The sequence below is a fragment of the Cutaneotrichosporon oleaginosum genome (genome assembly GCF_008065305.1).
Source record: "Cutaneotrichosporon oleaginosum strain ATCC 20508 chromosome Unknown ATCC20508_contig08, whole genome shotgun sequence".
Taxonomy (NCBI): Eukaryota; Fungi; Basidiomycota; class Tremellomycetes; order Trichosporonales; family Trichosporonaceae; genus Cutaneotrichosporon; species Cutaneotrichosporon oleaginosum.
The window spans coordinates 312,890-332,676 of record NW_027072177.1 but is presented as its reverse complement, the minus strand read 5'-3'; the positions used below and the strand labels follow the sequence as shown (position 1 = coordinate 332,676).

Genomic DNA, 19,787 nt, shown 5'->3' with positions numbered 1-19,787 from the left:
TCACTGCCTCCCGTGGCTGTATGGCTCAGACATAAAGCCAGTCGGTTGTTGGGCGACGGGTGTGCCCTTGTATCTGCCCGACTGCCATAGTTCACGGCGCCACGGCTTGCACGTCGTGACAAATGAAAGAGGCACTCGGACGCGAGGCGGACGTACGGACGCACGTCAATGCGCGGCGAGCAAAGCGGTGATCTGGGCGCGCCCGTTGCTGTCTTGCCACGAAGCCAGACACGGTCTGCGGATCCGGAGAGAGTCTCCTTGATCTCCTTCCGAGTAAGGCGCAGAACAGTAGGGAAATGCGGTCCATGCGACCCATGGCTGCAAACGCACGACGGAGAGGGCAGCGTGAAAGGGCGGCACAGCGGTACAGCGGTGCGGAGAGCGGCTGTGTTTCTTCAAAGCGCGGATACAGCAAGTGGCACTGCCACAGCTTTTGTTTTGCATTGATCAACTACAAACGCCACATTACCTCCGCGGCCTTTCATCAGCTCCATCTTGACATCTTAAGCCCGTCACTCCCCACAAGCATTACAACCCTGCACTGATGTCCACCGCTCCGGTCCACTCCTTCGTCATCATGTCCGCCAGACGCCGAATCCCCTCATCAACGTTGGCCTTGGGCTCATACGAGAAGGCGAGGCGGAAGTGCCCCGAGCCCTCCTCGTGCAGGCTGTGGCCCCCGCCCTCCCATGGCGAGAAGTACCATCCGGGGGTAACGAGGATGAGGGCGTCCACGAGGCGAATCCAGAACTTCTCTTCGAAGGCGCGCACGCGCTCCTGGTCCGTCCGGTCGGGCTGGAACCCGGCCCACGCCGGGTGGGTGTCGTAGTGCGCCTTGCACCAGATGAACATGCCGCCAACTGGGGGTACGAACGAGATAATGGCCGGACCTCTCCGGCCATTCGCCTTCAGCTTCGGGAAGGCCACGAGCCCTATCGCGCCGGGTACACCGGCATCTTCGGCGGGTACGAGGTCGAAAGCCGCCGCCAAGGCATCAAGCATCCAGTCTCGTCGCACGCGGTACTGCTCGCACAGATTCGTGTTCCACTCGATGAAGCCGTCCACGCCCCACTTGTTCAGCAGCTCGCCCGTGATGACCTCGGAGAATCCGCTCGGGCCCTGCGTCTGCACCTCTGTTCCGCGGAGGAGCCGTTCCGCAAACATGGCGTTGCAGGTGAACCAGCCCAAGCGGGCTCCGGGGAACAGCGTCTTGCTGAACGTGTCCATGCGGATCACACGGCCCTGCGTGTCGATCGTGAGGAACGAGTTGCTCATGTTCGAGAGGAATGCGTCCACGTCCGCCTTGGGAGCTGGCGGCGTCGGCTGCTGGCCCACAACGTACGGCGGGAACTGGAGCATGCAGTACGGGTCGTCCTCGATGATGATGACGTCTGGGAGATGAGCGCGGCAACCACCATGACCCACCGTACTTGACACAAACGTCGTAGACGGACTTGCGGCGGGCCGGCCCCATCGTCGTTCCCAGCGGGTTCTGGCCTACGGGCACAGTGTACATGACGCGAGGCCTGCGCCCCCTGCTCTCATCCCACTCTTCAAGGCCCTTGGCCAGCGCCTCGGGACTCACGCCCTCGCCGTCGCCAGCAATCGGGAACGCCTTGACGCCCATAGGTACGAAGCCCGCCTGCGCCGATGGGTAGATCTGCGAGTCGCAGATGATGTGGTCCCCGCTCTCGACTAGGAGTGTGAGGATCTTGATCCACCCATCCGTGCTCCCGTTGTTCAGGAGCACGTCCCAGTCCGCGTACGCAGGCGGCCACAGCTTCTCGGTGAGTGCGCGGATCGGCACTTCGAGGTCCGTCAGCCCGCGCCCGCCCACGTACTGCAGCCCGCGCTCGAGATCGTACGCGGGCGCCGCGGCGCGGCGCGGAATCGTGAACTCGACACTCTGCGATGGCGGGGAGGGGTGCTCGGGATCCAGCACAGTGTTCGCGGGGTAGATGCTTGCGCTGAGCGAGTGCATCGGGAAGAAGTCGGCGGCGGGGAGGCCGCCGGCGAAGCTGATGATCCCCTTCACGCCCATGTACCGGATCAAGTCTTTGAGCGGGGACGGGTGCCGCGAGCGCGCGAGCAGCGAGAGGTGGTGGCTCAAGTCCACCGCGTTCGGGCGGGTATCGGCTGTCATGATCGGTGGGCGTGGGTGGGGGGTCGGCGTGGCGAAGTGTCGGCTGCGCCGAGATCAGCAGATGCCCGAAAAATTGTGAGATAAAGATGAGGTGGGCGCTTGTGTGCGTCTTCAAGAGGGCGACGATACCGAGACAGCATCCCGTCGTCTTATATCGGTGGGCAGGCAGCCGACGCGGGCCCGTCCAAATATCGCTAATAAACGTACCAACGTGGGCCTTGGCATATTGGCATCCAGCTTACAATAGCATTCCGCACGGCAATCGTCGGCCAGAACCCGACGTAAGCGCCGCGCGCGCTTGACGACACGATCCGAGGCAAGGTCCTGAGGCCAGAGGATCCGGAATCGAGTCGTGTTGGGACAATTATTGGACATTGGCAAGTGGACACCAGTCTCGGTGCATCAGTGCGTGATAAGCTGGAGAGTCTGTGCACACAGGGTGGGAGCGACAACCTGGTACCCCGCTTGCGGTGAGTGGAAGATACACAGATACACTGCGTCAATCTGCCTCGAGCCTGGTTATCAAGTCTGTGAGGATGGCTGGGACACAAACAAGATTGCAGTACCGCTCGAGTGCCATGTTCATCGTTGGCGGTCGGCCGGCTGATCAGCCGGGGATGTTGCTGACGTTTTGACAGCCGATCGGACACGGGGCACGGTGATCGCCGAGATCACGGACACCGATACCGACTCCGAGACACGGTATTTACACGTGACATCCGGCGATCATAGCGGGAGTAAATGGAGTGACACCGCCACTCCGTTATCACCGCCACCAAGCGGGCGCGACGCTTCCTGATGGAAGACGCGGATGCGCGCCGCATCATTCACTCTCTCGCCATCATCATCCTCGTCCAGAACGACTATCTCTTCCTCTTTCTTCCTCCCTCCATCTTGCCCTCCGTCCCCCCGCCCCCCCCCCAGCTGCGGCTGTCTTTGTCCTTGGTCCCTTGCCGAGCAATACCCCGCACCACTGACGATACCCTCGAAGGCCTGTCGGCAGTGCGCCCTCCTCCAGTACATCTGTATTTAACCTTCGCTGTTGTCAGCCCAAGCCTGAATATCACAGTAATCAATCATCATGGGTGAGTACTTGTCGTGTGTCGGAAGCCCGCTGATCACCAGGTGTCCCAAAGGTACTCCGGCGCGCGTCGATTGCCACTCACCCCAGTTCTTTCGCTGGATCTCCGAGAGGTATCCCCTCACCTCCCAGCTGATCACGCCAAACTCGATTCCTACATTTGACAACCTCTAGTGCGTGCCGCTGTTGACCCCGCTAACTCCAGCCTTGACATGGTGCGACCACCCTCTCCACTCCGCCATCCGTTGCTAATGACAGAATGGTATCATCCACAACTGCTCCCACCCCCCATCGTCTGAGAACGACCCGCATTTCCGCATCACCGAGGAGCAGATGATTCTTGCCATCTTCCAGTACATCGACTTCCTCTTCACCAAGATTAAGCCTCAGAAGGTCTTCTTTATGGCCATCGATGGCGTCGCACCGCGTGCCAAGATGAACCAGCAGCGCTCCCGCCGTTTCCGCACCGCCCGTGACGCGCGTGAGCAGCGCGAGGCCGCCGAGCGCAAGGGAGAGACGCTCCCAGAGGAGAAGGCGTTCGACTCAAACTGTATCACTCCCGGTACGTCCAAACCCATCGGCGTAGCTGATTGAAAGGTACGCCGTTTATGGCTCGCCTTTCCGATCACCTCAAGTACTTCGTCCGCAAGCGCATCTCCGAGGACGCCGAATGGCGCGGCGTCCAGGTCATCCTTAGCGGGCATGACGTACGTGTCAGTGATTGGACAACAGCTGACTGACAGGTCCCCGGAGAGGGCGAACACAAGATTCAAGAGTACATCCGCATGAGCAAAGCTCAGCCAAATTACAATCCTAACACACGTCACTGTCTGTACGGTCTCGACGCCGACCTCGTCATGCTGGGTCTCCTCAGCCATGACCCTCATTTCTGTCTCCTCCGCGAGGAAGTCACCTTTGGCCGGAAGGTCAAGAAGAGCCAAACGTGAGCTGCAGATGCGTGGGCGGAGCTAATGATAGCCTCCAGAACGCGAACATGTACCTCCTGCACCTGTCGCTGGTGCGCGAGTACCTCGACCTCGAGTTCGCCTCCGTCGCCACGAATCTTCCGTTCGCCTACGACCTTGAGCGCATCATCGACGACTGGATCCTGATGGGATTCTTTGTCGGTAACGACTTCTTACCTCATCTCCCCGGCCTCCACATCAATGAAGGAGCCTTGGAGTACATCTGGAAGGTGTACAAAGAGATCCTCCCCGTTGCCGGCGGGTACATCAACGAACACGGTACCATCAACCTTCCTCGACTGCAGTTGCTCCTCGACAAGCTGACGGACTACGAGCGCGACACCTTCGCCGAGCAGTTTGCGAACGAGTCTTGGTACAAGGGCAAGCAGGAGAAGGAGGTTGCTGCTCTGGAGAAGGCCCGCAAGCGCGGCAAGCTCAGTATGTTGAAGTTGCGGTGTCATTCTGACAGCAGTCATCACAAAGGACCAGAAGGCGCTTCTGGATAAGATCAAGACTTTCGTCAAGAAGCACCACCAGAATCGCCCCACTGCCGATGACCGTCTCACAATTGTCAATCAACTCGACGAGCGCGACCGCGCGTTTGTCCAGGGTCTTGCGGACGACCTGCACTTGCGCTGCACGTGGGATGAGGTTGACGACTACGGACAGCCGCTCATTGTGCTCAGCTTTGACATTGACGCGCTGAGTGAGCCTGGCGCAGGTGAAGAGGTCGGTGACGAGGACTGGGAGTCCGAGGAGGATAGCGAGAGCACAGTGGCCGTCCAGCGTGTGTTTGACAAGTTCGACAAGGCCAAGATCGTCGACAATGACCTTGAAGACGCTGGCCGCTCATTCGACGAGAAGATGAACGAGAAGATCGCCGAGTGGAAGCGCGGCTACTACAAGGAGAAGCTCAACATTCAGTGGGATGACCCCAAGTCGCTCCACCCAATCTTGTATCGATACATTGAGGGTCTACAGTGGGTCGTTAGCTACTACTACAAGGGTGTTCCTGCGTGGGGCTGGTTCTACGACTACCACTACGCGCCCATGATCTCGGACCTCAAGAACATCGCCAGCTTCAAGTTCGACTTCCCAGTCGGCAGGCCGTTCAAGCCTTTCCAGCAGCTCATGGGTGTCCTGCCCGCGGACTCGCAGGAGCACGTCCCACAGGCGTACCGCGACCTCATGAACGATGAGACCTCGCCAATTTACGACTTCTACCCACGCGGATTCGACCTCGACATGAACGGGAAAAAGCAGGACTGGGAGGCAGTCGTCAAGATTCCCTTCATCGACGAGGAGCGCCTCCTCAAGGCAATGGCTGCGCGCGACCACCGTCTCACCCCGGAGGAGATGCGCCGAAACCAGGGTGGCGAGCTACCGACGTCGTTCGTGTATGACCCTGAGAACGAGACGCACTACCCGTCGTCGCTTCCTGGCTTCTTCCCAGACCTCGTGGCTTGCCACGCGAAGGTGACCCAGTTCCACCTGCCCACCCTTGGTGACGGCGCCGAACTTCAGCTGGGGCTCATCGACGGCGTCCACCTTGGTGCCTCGGCCCTGGCAGGCTTCCCTTCCCTTGCAACTCTCCCGTACCAGGGCTCGCTGGGTTACCACGGCGTTCACGTATTCAATCAAGACAGCCGGAACCAGTCGATGGTTCTCACAATCACAAGGAAGGCCGAGAAGCGCAACACGGCCGAAATTGCGAAGGCCATTCTCGGGCAGCGTACCTTCCACGACTGGCCGTATCTGCGCGAAGGCATCGTGGTTGGCGTTGCCGACGACATGTTCAAATACGAGTTGTCCAGCGTTGGCGGCTCTACCAAGATTGTGTCGAAGACCCATCAGGCGATGGACACTATCAAGTGGAAGAAGGACGGCGACAAGGTCGACGAGTACTACTCGAAGCGCTGCGGCGTTATCGTTGGGAACGTTGATATCGTTGTCTACATCCGCCCCCTCAAAGGCCTAAAGCGCCTTGACACAGGCGCACTCGTCAAGGACTACGAGGGTGCTGACAAAGAGGTCGCGCAGGCCATGCAGATGCTTGTTAACCAGGTCGTCTACGAGGACGAGCGTTACTTCGAGAAGGACGCTCCCCCCATCGCGCAGGAATTCCCCAACGGCGAGCGAGTCATCTTCCTCGGCGCGCTCGCCTACGGCGGCGCTGCCCAGGTCGCCGAGACGCACGGCGACACGCTGGACATCGCCATCTCCTACTTCCCCACCGACAAGAAGGAGACGACGCTGTTCAAGGCATTGGTCGATGGGCGCCCTGAGGGTCATTGGTACCCGTCGCACGTGCTTTCGCGCCAGCTGGGCATAAGCGCGCTCTGCCTCTCGCGCGTCACCTCGTCCCTCATGGTTGCCCTCGAGAAGGGTGGCCAGAAGAGCAATATCGGTCTGCAGCTCAAGTTCGAGTCCAAGAGCATGAAGGTGCTCGGCTACTCGCGCAAGGCTGACCGTGGATGGGAGTTCTCAGCCAAGGCTGCTCAGCTGATCAATGCATACAAACAGGCGTTCCCTGAGCCATTCCGTCACTTCGACCAGCGCGGCTCCAGTATTGTGACATCGGCGCAGCTGTGCCCCTCATCCGAGAATCCAGACGAGGTGATCAAGGAAATGCGCCAGTGGATCAAGGAGCGTGGAATCTTAGATTTGGAACCCGTGTCGCTCAACTCTGAAGCCCTTGACAAGGTAAGCTTACCAATCCGACAAGATACTGACTTGCAGGACACGGTCATGCAGATTGAGGCATTGGGCGACCGCTTGAAAGAGCGCAAGTCGAAGGATCAACTGAAGCGCGCTCAAGTCAAGGGCATTCCCCGCCAGGCTGTGCTCAAGCCCTCTCACGCGGTATATCGCCTTCTTGGGCAAACTTTTGCGTTGGGCGATCGTGTCGTCATGGTCCAGGACGCAGCTGCTGGCGGCGTGCCCCTCGCCATGAAGGGCGTCGTCGTCGGCCTCGGTATTCGAGACATTGACGTCGTGTGGGACGTGCCCTTCATGGGCGGCGAGACCTTGGGTGGCCGGTGTTCCAACTACCGTGGCTCAACTGTGCCCTTCTCAGCCTGTCTCAACCTCACCAATCCTCAGTTTGCTGTGGGATCTAAATCGCAGCCCGCGCCTGCGGGCGAGGCAGCGCCGTTCAAGCCGCAGATTGGCCCACGCCCTGTTGTTGCGCCCAACAACTACCGGCCGGCCCAACCTGCTCGCAACCCTGTCCTCCTCCAAAACCCGGCCTGGCACGGTCAACCGACCAACCCCAACTTGCACTTTGGCAATGCCGCGAAGGGGATTCAGGCGTCAACTGCACCTCTGCAGCAACAGTCGCACCACGACCGTTTGACGACCGCGCTCAAGAGCGGCGCGCCGCGCCAACACGTTGCCAAGACACCGCATGTCAAGCCAGTGTCTCCAACAATGTTGCATCGTCAGCTTCCTAAGCCTCTTTCCCCGGCCACCACGCTGCAGCAACTCATGCCGCCGCTGCCGCCTATGCCAGCGCCGGTGCACACGTACTTCCCTCCTAGTCATGCGCAGGTCCCACATGCCTACCAGGGCGTCACCCACGGCGGTCAGTTCCACGGCCAACAGGGACGGGGCCGCGGGCGTGGAGGCTATCGCGTCCAGCAAGGGATGCCGCACCATCCCATCCCGCAAAACGGCGAGTCCTCTGCCACAGGAGGCGCACCCCACCGTGGTGGGCGTGGTGGCGCTCGGGGGCGCGGCGGCCGGGGTCGTGGCCGTGGAGGATCTGCTGGGGCTCCTGGTGGTGGGGCTGGAGCTGGTGGCTCTGCTGCACCTGCGGCTACATCGTAGAGTGCATGTGTCAGCAATCGTTGCAGTAGGAGTAGTAGTGGTAGCAGCGGCTGTCGGTAGCTTGGGTGCATTGATTGTGGAAGGTGCTGGGATGTGCCACACTCGGGGATAGGGAGGAATGAGGAGGATGAGATCTGATCCCGCTTGGAGAGAGATGAGCGGGACTGAGTGGTTGATGCGTCACTGAGGGAGCGGGATCAAATTGCTCACAGCGAGCCGGGGGGGGGGGGGGGCGGAGGCAACACCACGGGCTGGCGCACTCACTCTGGCACGGCGCTGGCACTCGCGCACTGCTTCCTCTCCATCTCTCAGTCAACATCCAACCCTTCTCCTCCTAGTCGACACATCCTACCCCCCTCCCCACCATGTCCTCAAACGACGAGGTCGACGGCTGGATTGCCCAGCTCATGCAATGCAAGCCCCTCTCCGAGACAGAGGTCAAGAAGCTCTGTGACAAAGTAGGTCGCTCACGCGTCCAAGCGCAGCGCCCACCCGCACGCGACCTCGCCGGCAGTGCGCACCGAGCAGTTTTGTCGCACCCTCCCGGTCCGTCAATGTTGACGATGGAGGCGGAGGGTGCGGCGTGAGACGGGATGCGGATTGCAAGCATCTGCGCCAGCAGGGGCGGCGCAGATGCGGAGGCATGACGCCGACGCGTCGCTACCCAAAGGACGCGCTTCCCACACTCGCGCGCGAAACGTTCACATGCCTTTCACGGCGGATGGACGGCGCTGCATTGCGGAGACTGTGATGAGGGCGGCAACGGCGATGGCTTTGATGCTGCACTCCCGCCCATGCCGCCCGTGCCGCCCGTGCCCCATACGCACCTTCCCCTTACCCTCTCTCGGCGGCGTATCGGGTGTGCGGCGAGAGCGCGCGCATTCTGTTCATTGATCGCGCGTCACTCGTTCCACTCCTTTTTTGTGCGGTTGGCGCTGTCGCTATGCGCATCTTCCCCACGCCCGCGTCCCCTCATCAGCTCCGCGCTTGCTTCCCGCGCTTTGTTGTAACCCATTGCTAACTCCAGGCCCGCGAGGTTCTCATGGAGGAGTCCAACGTCCAGCCAGTCCGGTGTCCCGTGACGGTTTGCGGTGACATCCACGGCCAGTTCGTGAGTATCTATGTTCGACTACCCTCCTCTTCTTCGACGCGCGCTTGCCTAGGCCGGCTCGCTGCAATACGAGCTGCGCTGACATCAGCACGACCTGTCTGAGCTTTTCCGCATCGGCGGCAACTCACCCGACACCAACTACCTGTTCATGGGCGACTACGTCGACCGTGGCTACTACTCTGTCGAGACTGTCACTCTCCTGGTCGGTCTCAAGCTGCGCTACCGCGACCGCGTGACGATCCTCCGTGGCAACCACGAGTCGCGCCAAATCACCCAGGTGTACGGCTTCTACGACGAGTGCCTGCGCAAGTACGGCAACGCCAACGTGTGGAAGTACTTCACCGACCTCTTTGACTACTTGCCCCTCACGGCCCTTATCGACAATCAGATCTTCTGTCTGCACGGCGGTCTGTCGCCGTCGATCGACACACTTGACCACATCCGCTCCATCGACCGTATCCAGGAGGTTCCCCATGAGGGGCCAATGTGCGACTTGCTCTGGTCCGACCCGGACGACCGCTGCGGCTGGGGCATCTCGCCCCGTGGAGCCGGCTACACCTTCGGCCAGGACATTTCGGAAGCATTCAGTGAGTGGCGACGAAGCAAGATTGCCTTTTTGTTTTGATGGAATGTTGGCTAACAGCAGACCACAACAACGGTCTTACGCTCGTCGCACGTGCGCACCAGCTTGTCATGGAGGGCTTCTCGTGGTCGCAGGAGCGTAACGTCGTTACCATCTTCTCGGCGCCAAACTACTGCTACCGTTGTGGTAACCAGGCGGCCATCCTAGAGGTCGACGATGCGCTCAAGTACACCTTCTTGCAGTTTGACCCTGCTCCGCGCGCCGGCGAGCCGCTTGTTTCGCGCCGGCCTCCAGACTACGTGAGTTGTCGTCTTCAGAGCGCACAACTGATATCAGTTCCTGTAAAGCATTTCGCATATAGAGCACGAGCCTCGCCCGGAGGCCCACAAGACCAACAATCAGACTCTCGAACCCTGTTACTTTCTTTATCTCCCGACCCCGCATCCCAGCCATATTACCGGGCCGGACCGCACCTAGATATCCCCGTTTACGCGTGCGTCAAGGCTCTGTACAAGTTTCGTAGAAGGAGAAGAAGTCAAAATGCCGTCCATACCGTAGACGCGGTCCGCCGCAGATATATATACCCAGATTACAGAAGATGTAGTCGATGCGCATGTCGGAGCGGGTAGTGGTTGAGAAAGGGGGTAGTTGCTGACTTGGACTCGAATGCATGAGAGACGGGAAGTGGGATCAGGTGGTGGAGGCATGTGGAGGTGGCCCAAAGACAAAGTCAGGAGTTTGTTCTGTTTGTCAACAACCCACCATGCCTGTCACTCCGCGCCGCTCCACGCGTCAAACGGCAATATTCACGCCGCTGAGCGCAGTGAAGCAAGTCCCAGCGCGATACGAGTGGATCTCGGGCCCGTCATCCACGTCGCCAACGGGGCGAACGCACTACACCTCGTTCGAGCGGGCGCGCGGTGCGGGCCGGAAGGCGGAGGAGGCGCGCTTCGCGATCGGCGATGGCGTGAGCGTGGGGCTCGAAGGCGGCGCCGAAGGCCTCGGGCTCCTCATAGATCTTTGGGAGGAGCCTGTACCCGAAGATGAGCGGGAAGAAGCCGATGACGAAACGCGCAAGATGGCGCGCGTACACTGGTTCTTCCGCCGCAGCGACCTGCCGAGCGTGATGCGCAACTTGACCCTGGAGGATGTGAGCTGCCCCCTCTCCTCCCTACCAGTTCTGCTCTCCACCCGCACCAGGCCGCGGCTAGCAGCGCTCACACCAGAACGAGGTCCTCCTCGCCGCGTCGCCGACGCGCCCCGTCACCTCCGACCTGCCGATTGCGCTGCTCGTCAAGACTGTGCCGGTGTACTCGCGCGCCGTGTTCAAGGAGCAGTTTCCGGACGAGGCGCGCACCACCAAATGGAAGGGGTATGCGTGGGCCAAGCCCGAGGGCGTGTATTGGTGTGCGCGGGCGTACGACAAGGGCGCGAAGGGCGGGCGCGTGTGGCGCGTCGACGTGGATGCGTGGAAGGACCGGGGCGTTGCGGGGGACTGGAGCGTCCCGCTGAGAGACGAGGAGAGTGGCGAGGAGAGCGACGCGTCCGAGGGCGAGGACGAGGTGAGCGATGGGGGCACGGAAGATGAGAGTGCGAGTGGGAGTGAGCAGGACGAAGAGGAGGAGGAGGAGGATGGAGAGGAAGAGGAGAAGCCGGTGAAGAAGCGCGGACGGCCACCCAAGGCGGCCACTGCGGGCAAGAAGCGCAAGGCTAAGGCCGTCCGTGGACGACCTCGGAAGATCCCCAAGGTCCAGAAAGTCAAGAAAGCGCATCCCAAAGCCTCAGCGTCGCACCTCCCCGCCGCGGTCGAGATTGACAGCCTCCCGACGGACCCGTACGAGCGTGCCCTTCGGCTTCTGCACGTCGGCGCGACGCCCGAGTCGCTACCCTGCCGCGAGGACGAGTTCGTGGATGTGCTCACGCGGCTCGAAGAGGGCGTGGAGACTGGCGGCGGGGGCTGTCTTTGTAAGTCGCCTCGTGCTCGTTATATACACGCTGTTGCTCACGGTAGACATTGCGGGCGTGCCCGGCACGGGTAAGACGGCCACTGTCCATGCTGTCGTCAAGGAGCTGAAGCGGCGCGCCGAAGACGGCGAGATCGCCCCGTTCTCGTACGTCGAGATCAACGGGCTCAAGATCCCGAGCCCCGCGCATGCCTACTCCATCCTCTGGGAGGAAATTTCGGGGCAGCGTGGGTCAAGTGCCAAGACAGCTCTGCGCGGGCTGGAGAAGCACTTTGCGCGGTCCAGCAGCGTGCGGGGGCCTAGATCTAACACATAGTGAGTGGCTCTTCCTTAGCGGTTATGCCTGTCCCCGTCTGGGGCTGACCCCAGCGTGGTCCTCATGGACGAGCTCGACCAGCTCCTGACCGCCAAGCAAGACGTAGTGTACAACTTTTTCAACTGGCCGGCGATGCGCGACAGCCAGCTCTTCGTGATCGCCATCGCGAACCGTATGGATCTCCCGCAACACCTCGCGACGAAGATCAAGTCGCGGCTGGGACTGCAAACGGTGCTCTTCCAGCCGTACGACCGCCCTGCGCTCGTCGAGATCGTCCAGTCCCGCCTCGTGCCCCACCCCCGCTCGACGGCCGACCACAAAGTCCTCACCTTGGACGCCATCGTGCTCGCCGCAACCAAGATGGCAGGCACGAACGGGGACGCGCGCCGCGTGCTCGACGCGTGCCGCCGCGCCGTCGAGGTGAGCGTCAAGAACGGCGCGGGCGTCGTCGGCCCGCGCGACATGGCCCTCGTGCTCTCTGCCATGAGCAACAGCCCCGTCGCGCTCTTCATCAAGGCCTGCGGGCTCGAGCAGAAGATGATGCTCGCGGCTATGGTGCGGTGCGTGCGCCGCGAGGGCGTGTCGGAGATCACGTGGCGCGCGCTGCGCGCCGACCATGATGCGCTGACGCGCGCCCTCACTGACCACACGGAGATGCTGAGCGATCCTATGCTTGCGCTGCTGCGCGCCGGGCTTGTTGCGAGCCATGCGCTCGTCGTCGCCCCGGACTTGTACAAGAGCGGTGATGAGCGGCGGCTGGCGCTTGGCATGGAAATCGGAGAGGTGGGGCGTGTGCTCATGAATGAGGGAGATGAGTGGCGGCGGGCGCTGGCGGGCACATAGAGGGTGAAGGCCTTATGTATCAGTTAATAGCATGCAGCTGCTTGTATTAGTGTGAAGCAAGATAAGGACAGGAGTTCAATTTCTGGTTGCAGCAATCATCACGGTCATACATGGGACACAGCGTGTTCTTGGTCACAAAGGGATGGGTATGCAAAACAAAAGTGGAAGAGGAGAGGCAGACAAGGTACTCGGCTGAGGGCCAGCGAGGCGCAACAGGCTAGAACATGACGGCAAGCGGGTCTTCGGGGTTGCGCATGCGGTTGTTGGGAGGCAGGCCGGCCTTGGGCCCGAAAGTGAACCCGATCCAGTTCTTGCGGTCGCCCATGCCGCGCTCCTCGACGGCCTCGACATCGCGCTGCTTCTTGAACACCTCTGCGTACTTGGCCATGTCCTCGGGGCTCGAGAAGCTGTCAAAGTACCCGACGTCGGTGTCGCCGTCGAGGACGGGGACGAAGGGCGCGTTCGTCTCGCGGAGATGCGCGAACGGCAGGGACGCGAAGAAGGGGAGCGCGGCCACGTCCGCGAGCGTCTGCACACGGTCGCGCGGCGCCGCGATGAGCCGGCACACGGCGTCCCACGCCACGTCCGACAGGTTGAATATCAGGTCCTCGGGCCGGTCGTACACCGGGCGCCGGAGGACGCGCGTCCAGTTCTTCAGGTTCGCCCACGTCTCCTCCGGACAGCTGCCGCTGAAGGGGGGGAAGCCGCACAGGAACTCGAACAGGATGCAGCCGAGCGACCAGTAGTCGGCGCTGAAGCTGTACGTCTTGCCGCGCAGCACCTCGGGCGGCATGTAGTCGGGCGAGCCGACGACAGAGTCGGCGTACCGCGGCTCGGCCATGCGCATCGAGCGGTAGATTGTGCGGCGCTCCAGCGTGCTGCGGAACACGAGGTTGTCGTCGCTGACCTGGTCGAGCTGGGGATGAGCGGGGCCAACGACAAGCCTACCTTCGACTTCATTTCCTCAATCTTGGCCGGGTTGAGAGCGCCCGTTGCCAGGCCGAAGTCGGTGAGCTTGACGTGGCCGGTGCCGTCGACGAGGAAGTTCTCCGGCTTGAGATCGCGGTGGATGTAGCCGAGTTTGTGCAGCTCGTTGACGCCCATGAACATCTCGGCGGCGTAGAAGCGCGCGTGCTCCTCCTTGAGAACGCCTGAGTTGTTCAGCAGCGTGCGGAAGTCTCCACCGGGGACAAACTCCTATATGTCAGCGGAGAGTCCAGCCTGAAGGGGGTTTGGGCAGGAGGCGGCCGTGCTGACGCCATACCCCCCTCCCATCATCAACGCACCATGGCAAGGTACACATGTTCACGGTCCTGGAAGGCGTAAAGAAGTCGCACCAGCCACGGAGTCTTGACGGCAGTGAGAATGTCGCGCTCGACCAGCACGTGCTTGACCTCGTCCATCTTAGCGAGCGTGCCCTTGCGCATCTTCTTGAGCGCGCACACCTCGCCCGTGTCGCGCTTGCGGGCGAGGTACACGGAACCGTAGCCACCCTGGCCAACCTGCGCGATAATGTGGAAGCTGTCCATGCGAGTCTTGGTGCGGCGCTTGCGCAGCAGCACACGTTCGCGGCCACAGTAGCTGGAGTACTCCTTCCGGAGTGCATCCCCAGTCACTCCGCGGACCGCCGTGTCCGCCTTGAACATCTCGGTACGCTTGCGGCGGTCCGCAATGTACCCAAGCAGGTCAAAGTAGTAGTCGAGGAAGTCTGCGTCAGCCATGTGATGGGTGAAAGGAGCTCACAGATCTGGGCGACGGTGGCGCGACGCTTGACCTCGTCCTTGGCGAGCAGCTCACGCTCCCACGGTTCAAGGACCTTCTCCTTGGTCGTCTCCTTGGCGGTGCGCATGTGCACATCCTGCGAGGCGCCTGGGACAGCGAGGAGCTTCTTCTGTGCCGGCTGGACGTAGTGGTAGCCCTTGGCCGGTGGCGCGGGCGCCTTGGACGGAGAGGGAGGGGCACCCTTCATGGTGTGCATGTGGACGTCCTCGTCCTGGGCTGGCTGCTGCTCCTGGCCCTGCCTGTCCTGCTGCCACAGGAAGGAAAGGTAGCTGGCACGGTCGCGGTCGGCGGGGGCAGTGTTCTCCTTGACGGCGGAGCGAGATTTAGTCGGAGTAGTGATGGGCATGTCTGTCTTGGATGATGGGGAGGGAGGCGGCTGTGAGGACTGGTTGCCTGCAGCCTTGAGGACTCGTTGGAACATGGTAGAGAGAAGAAGAGAAGAGGAGGGGGGAGTGTGGATTGTGTCAAGAAGTAGTGTCCAGATTAGGAGGAGTGATGGCGGGTGAGGCTGGCTTGAGAGCGAGAGGAGCGATAGATGTTTGTGTTGATCGCAAGCCATTCTCCCTCCCAGGAAACCAAAGTCAGTCGCGCAGGGCAGGCCCTCAGGGCTGGGCCAATCTCTGTTCCTGACGGGGAGAGTGACTGTAACTCCGCTTGCCCTCCACCACTCGGGATTAAAGCCGTCATAATGCCTGCGGTTATCCACGTGGGGAGGTGTCACGTGAGCACAGCCCCCGCAGCCATGACGGAGCCCACCCTTCCTCCTCCTCCTCGTCGTCATGGCCACACCTCTTCTCGCCATCATTCCAACCATCCCCCCCATTCCTTCCCACCAACACCACACTCCTCATCTCCTCTTCTCATCAATCGACAGCTCAAGCGCAGCCATGAACGCAGCGCTACTGCAGCAAATTCAACGTGCGTTCACCCCCCTCAGCTTCACTGACAATCAGAGGGCAAGGGCCTGAAGAAGGCCCAGACCAACGATCGTTCTGCTGTTCAAGGGGCAGGCGGTGTGATCGGGGAGGGCGGCGCTGCCGCTGCTCCCAAGGCTGCCCCACCCCGTCCGCCCCCCGCAGCATCCAACGATGTCGCCCCCGACAACCCGGCCGCGCAGCTCGCCGGCCTCTTCGCTGGCGGCATGCCCAAACTCAAGAAGACGGGCGGGCCTGGTGGTGAGTCGCGATGGAGGAGGGAGAGAGGCGCTCCTGGGCTGTTTGCGCAACATGATGGCTAACCATTAGGATCAGCTCCCAGCAGCGGCTTTGCGAGGCCTCCACCCATCCCTGGCGCTGGCGGCCGTGGACCTCCGAAGCCCAGCGGCGCACCTCCCCCTCCGCCCGGCTCCTCGTCCGCTCCATCGCGTGCCCCGCCTGCACCCCCACCCCCTCCTTCGGCGCCAGGTCGGGCTCCTCCGGCACCACCTGCACCACCTCGTCCTCCTCCTAGCGTGCCAGGACGAGCCCCTCCGCCGCCGCCCGCCCCGCCTGCCCCGTCCGCCCCAAGCCGTCACGTCCCTGCGGTCCCAGGCAGAGCGTGAGTCCGCCCACGCCCGTTCGAAACCGCTTACCCCAGTCCACCTGCTCCTCCTCCTCCGCCAGCATCTTCGGCGCCGTCGCGTTTCCCCCCCGCACCTCCTCGCCCGCCTCCTGCGCCCCCCGCTCCTCCTCGCGCGCCACCAGCTCCCCCTCGTGCTCCTCCCCCTCCTCCCTCGCCACCGCGTGAGATGTCCCCTCCTCCGGCACCCCCTGCTCCCCCACGCGCACCGCCTGCTCCCCCACGCGCACCGCCTGCTCCTCCCCGTGCGCCTCCCGCGATCCCAGGTCGCAGCCCTGCGCCGCCACCTCCACCGCGTCCCACTGGAGCGGGATCTCTTTCTGGGCGCGGTATGCCTCCTCCCCCGCCGCGCCCGGGAACATCGTCGCCAGCTCGCGCGAGCCCTGCTCCGCCTTCTCTGCCAAACCGCGCCCCGCCTGCTCTCCCAAGTCGCTCCGCCAGCACTGTGAGTGACTTTGCAGCTGTGATGTTTCCGCTGACACCAGCGGTCCGTGCCTCCTCCACCACCTCGTCCGGGAAGCACCGGCACGCCGCCTCCCAGAGCGCCTCCACCTCCACCGCGTCCGACTGGTGCACCGACTTTGCCTCCTCGCGCCCCAATGCTTCCCCCGCGTGCGTCCCCGCAACCGCCGCGCTCGCCGTCGCCAGAGCCTCCCGCGCCCGCCCTTCCCCAGAGACCCCCTTCCAACTCTGTCTCTTCCGGTTCAGCAACGCCAGTGAGATCGCTACCTCCCGGCCCGCCGCCCGCGCCGCGTAACTTGCCTCCTCCGTCGCGCGCCCACCCGCCTCCCTCCCGTTCCCCCGTTCCACCCCCAGTTTCCCGCCACGACGACAACTCCCCTCCCCCGCCCCCTATGGGTCGTAGCCCGGCCGCCGCTGCCTTGGCTGCCGCTGGCAGACTGCGCTCTTCCAGCAACGCTTCAAACAACGATGACGCACCTCCCCCTCCAATGGGTCGTAGCCCCGCAGCCGCGGCGATGGCAGCGGCCGGCCGTCTGCGCGCGCCGAGCAACCCACCTCCACCCGCTCCTGCGCGTGCGACCCCGCCGCCTCCTGTTTCGCCCCCGCCTCCGCCTCCTGGGCCAAGTCCGGCTTCGCGCCGCCCGCAGAGCACCTTCGCTCCGCCTCCCCCGCCTCCAGGCCTCTCGCCTGCTGCCAAACGGCCGGCGTCTGTGGCCGTCTCGCGCGACATGAGCAGCAACGGCATGGACGACGACGAAGTCCCGGAGCCGCCTGCTGTGCTTGGTCCTTGGACGTTTGCGATGAAGGGCATGTTCCCGCCGCCGCGTCCATGGCACGGGGGTCAGAAGACGTATGGCAGTGGCAATGCGCACGGAGCAGGCATTGGATACAAGGTCTAGTCCTTGCCGTCATGTAGCTAGCGGAATTTCAACGGCACCGACGCATGAGGCGATGAATAAAGTTGTGTTGGTAGGAGGTGGGATGGAGGACGTTGCGGTGACCTGAGGATTGCAAGTGATTGAGGGCATGAGCCCGATGAGCTCGGCACTGACGCATACTCGCAATCGCCGACAGCTAGGTCCTCGACGGCAGCATCACGAACTCGAGGGGTGAAGAGTCTGGCAAGAGTGCTAAGCTTGTGGGCAGTCTGCCCATCACGCAGAGTATTTCAGAATGCTTGTGCCACACGCACGCTATACTAGCCGGGGATAAAACAGTTGTACAAGGAGAAATACATCGCAGCACCAAAATTGGGAGTGACATGCAGGTGCCTCCCGTCTGTCTTGGATTAGCGCTCCTCTCCTGCCTGCGCTAACTGAACTCCCATCCTGACACTCACCTAAGTTGTCTTGAGATACTGGTAGATGACCCACCCCACAACAGCGTACATGAGAAGACGGACATATGGGGGCATCTCCGGCACAGCAAGGTCGTCGATCTTGACCTCTGCTGTCGCTGGCGCGGCAGCGTGCTTCTCGACGAGCTTGACGAGGCCCTTGGCGTCGGCGCCGCGCAGCGTGTCCACGACCTCGGGCTTGCCTCCCACCTTCTTGATGTACTTGAACGTCGGCATGGCCGTGACGCCGTACCGCTGCGCGAGCTCCTTGCACTGGTCGACGTCGATCTTGGCGACGACAACGGTAGGGTACGCCGCGGCGATGCGGCCGAGAACTGGGGCCACGAACTTGCACGGCCCGCACCAGACGGCGTGGAAGTCGAGGAGCGCCAGCTGTCCCGGCGCGAGGTCAGCGAGCAGCGTGTCCAGCGCTGCCGTGTTCGGGATCTCGGTGGGTGCAGGCATTGCGGTAGGAGGGGGATGATGCTGACGGCAGCGCAGCAATGTTCATTGCCTTTGCCAAGGGATCATGGCTGGTGGAGGCGATGAGACCACGTGGCAGTCTGGGGACCCCAGTGCGGGTTTGGGAATTTCATTGCGTGCTCTATCGATGGCGGCATGATGCGTCTCTTCGCCATCTCCCGCTCCTCCGCCATCCGTGATATCGGACATCTCGAAGAGCGCTTGATCACGCCGAGGTAAAAAGAATGAGAATAGTCAATACTCGGCTTGCTGTTGGTCACTCACCCTTTCTCTCTTTCTCTCTTGCACTCTCACTCTCTACTTACCTCATGACCCGCACCATGGCTACCAACATCACCTTCCACCCTGGTGAGTACTCCTGCTCCCCCCTTGCCGGCCCCCGCTAACCCACAGGCGCCGTCACGCTCGACGAGCGCGCCGAGCTCCTCGGCCAGCGCGGCGCGACTATCTGGTTCACCGGCCTCTCCGCCTCCGGCAAGAGCACCATCGCCACCGCACTCGAGCAGGCCCTCCTGCACCGCAACCTCCACTCGTTCCGCCTTGACGGCGACAACATCCGCTTTGGTCTGAACAAGGACCTCGGCTTCGACCCCCAGAGCCGTGTCGAGAACGTGAGTGCGCTGGGCCTGGCTATACGTACGGTGTGCGCAGCGGCGGAGCGTGAACAATGGCCCGGCTTCACGACAGCCCATGATCCGCTACCTGTCCCCGGCATCCGTTTACCCACCCAAGCCCGTTCTGCTAGACGGCACTAACCCCAGATCCGCCGCATCGGCGAGGTGTCGCTCCTCTTCGCCTCCTCCTCTTCCCTCGCCCTCACGGCCTTCATCTCGCCCTACGCCGCCGACCGTGACCTCGCGCGCTCCCTGCACGCCAAGCACAGCCCGCCGCTGCCATTCATCGAGGTGTTTGTCGACGCTCCCCTCGCTGTTGTCGAGCAGCGCGACCCCAAGGGGCTGTACGCTAAGGCACGCGCAGGCGAGATCAAGGAGTTCACGGGTATCTCGGCGCCATATGAGGCGCCGCCTAACCCCGAGATCCACATCAAGACTGACCAGGTTGACGTCAAGGGTGCCGTCGAGATCGTCATCAAGTACCTCATTGACAACGGAATCATCAAGGCGTAGGCTGGGGTTGTAAGAGAGATGTAGAGATAGAGCATGTACATGTCCACGGCTGCAATCTTGCTCTACTAATCATACCAGCTCACTTGATCGACTTACCGGCGGCCGCCCACGAAGACGTATTCATTCATGCAGACGGACGTATTAAGGTGCATCCACACGGCTCAGTACAGCCGTCCTCAATAACTAACATGGTACATATACATCCC

At 62.1% G+C, this 19,787-nt stretch overlaps 7 protein-coding genes across 7 annotated transcripts; 4 read left to right on the top strand and 3 right to left on the bottom strand.

Moving 5' to 3' along the window:
* Positions 1–528: 528 nt before the first annotated feature.
* Positions 529–2,143, bottom strand: COLE_07723 (uncharacterized protein; the record flags this gene model as incomplete). Its single annotated transcript, XM_018426516.2, has 2 exons — positions 529–1,391; positions 1,426–2,143. The coding sequence occupies 2 exons, from the start codon at positions 2,141–2,143 to the stop codon at positions 529–531; spliced, it is 1,581 nt and encodes a 526-aa protein (XP_018280519.1).
* A 6,239-nt stretch (positions 2,144–8,382) lies between these two features.
* Positions 8,383–10,340, top strand: COLE_07722 (uncharacterized protein; the record flags this gene model as incomplete). The annotated part of the gene is made up of 4 exons (XM_065626571.1): positions 8,383–8,475; positions 9,045–9,128; positions 9,217–9,715; positions 9,775–10,340. The coding sequence occupies 4 exons, from the start codon at positions 8,383–8,385 to the stop codon at positions 10,338–10,340; spliced, it is 1,242 nt and encodes a 413-aa protein (XP_065482134.1).
* A 134-nt stretch (positions 10,341–10,474) lies between these two features.
* On the top strand, positions 10,475–12,834 carry COLE_07721 (uncharacterized protein; the record flags this gene model as incomplete). Its single annotated transcript, XM_018426518.2, has 4 exons — positions 10,475–10,861; positions 10,938–11,676; positions 11,723–11,990; positions 12,045–12,834. The coding sequence occupies 4 exons, from the start codon at positions 10,475–10,477 to the stop codon at positions 12,832–12,834; spliced, it is 2,184 nt and encodes a 727-aa protein (XP_018280521.1).
* A 217-nt stretch (positions 12,835–13,051) lies between these two features.
* COLE_07720 (uncharacterized protein) lies at positions 13,052–15,037 on the bottom strand (the record flags this gene model as incomplete). The annotated part of the gene is made up of 4 exons (XM_018422601.2): positions 13,052–13,750; positions 13,783–14,031; positions 14,121–14,542; positions 14,578–15,037. 4 exons carry the CDS (start codon positions 15,035–15,037, stop codon positions 13,052–13,054), a joined length of 1,830 nt encoding a protein of 609 aa, XP_018280522.1.
* Positions 15,038–16,342: 1,305 nt separating this feature from the next.
* Positions 16,343–17,534, top strand: COLE_07719 (uncharacterized protein; the record flags this gene model as incomplete). Its single annotated transcript, XM_018427126.2, has 2 exons — positions 16,343–16,618; positions 16,659–17,534. 2 exons carry the CDS (start codon positions 16,343–16,345, stop codon positions 17,532–17,534), a joined length of 1,152 nt encoding a protein of 383 aa, XP_018280523.2.
* Positions 17,535–17,974: 440 nt separating this feature from the next.
* COLE_07718 (uncharacterized protein) lies at positions 17,975–18,436 on the bottom strand (the record flags this gene model as incomplete). The annotated part of the gene is made up of 1 exon (XM_018419983.2): positions 17,975–18,436. The coding sequence occupies one exon, from the start codon at positions 18,434–18,436 to the stop codon at positions 17,975–17,977; it is 462 nt and encodes a 153-aa protein (XP_018280524.2).
* A 338-nt stretch (positions 18,437–18,774) lies between these two features.
* On the top strand, positions 18,775–19,581 carry COLE_07717 (uncharacterized protein; the record flags this gene model as incomplete). The annotated part of the gene is made up of 3 exons (XM_018421254.2): positions 18,775–18,802; positions 18,848–19,065; positions 19,216–19,581. The coding sequence occupies 3 exons, from the start codon at positions 18,775–18,777 to the stop codon at positions 19,579–19,581; spliced, it is 612 nt and encodes a 203-aa protein (XP_018280525.1).
* Between the last annotated feature and the right edge of the window lie 206 nt (positions 19,582–19,787).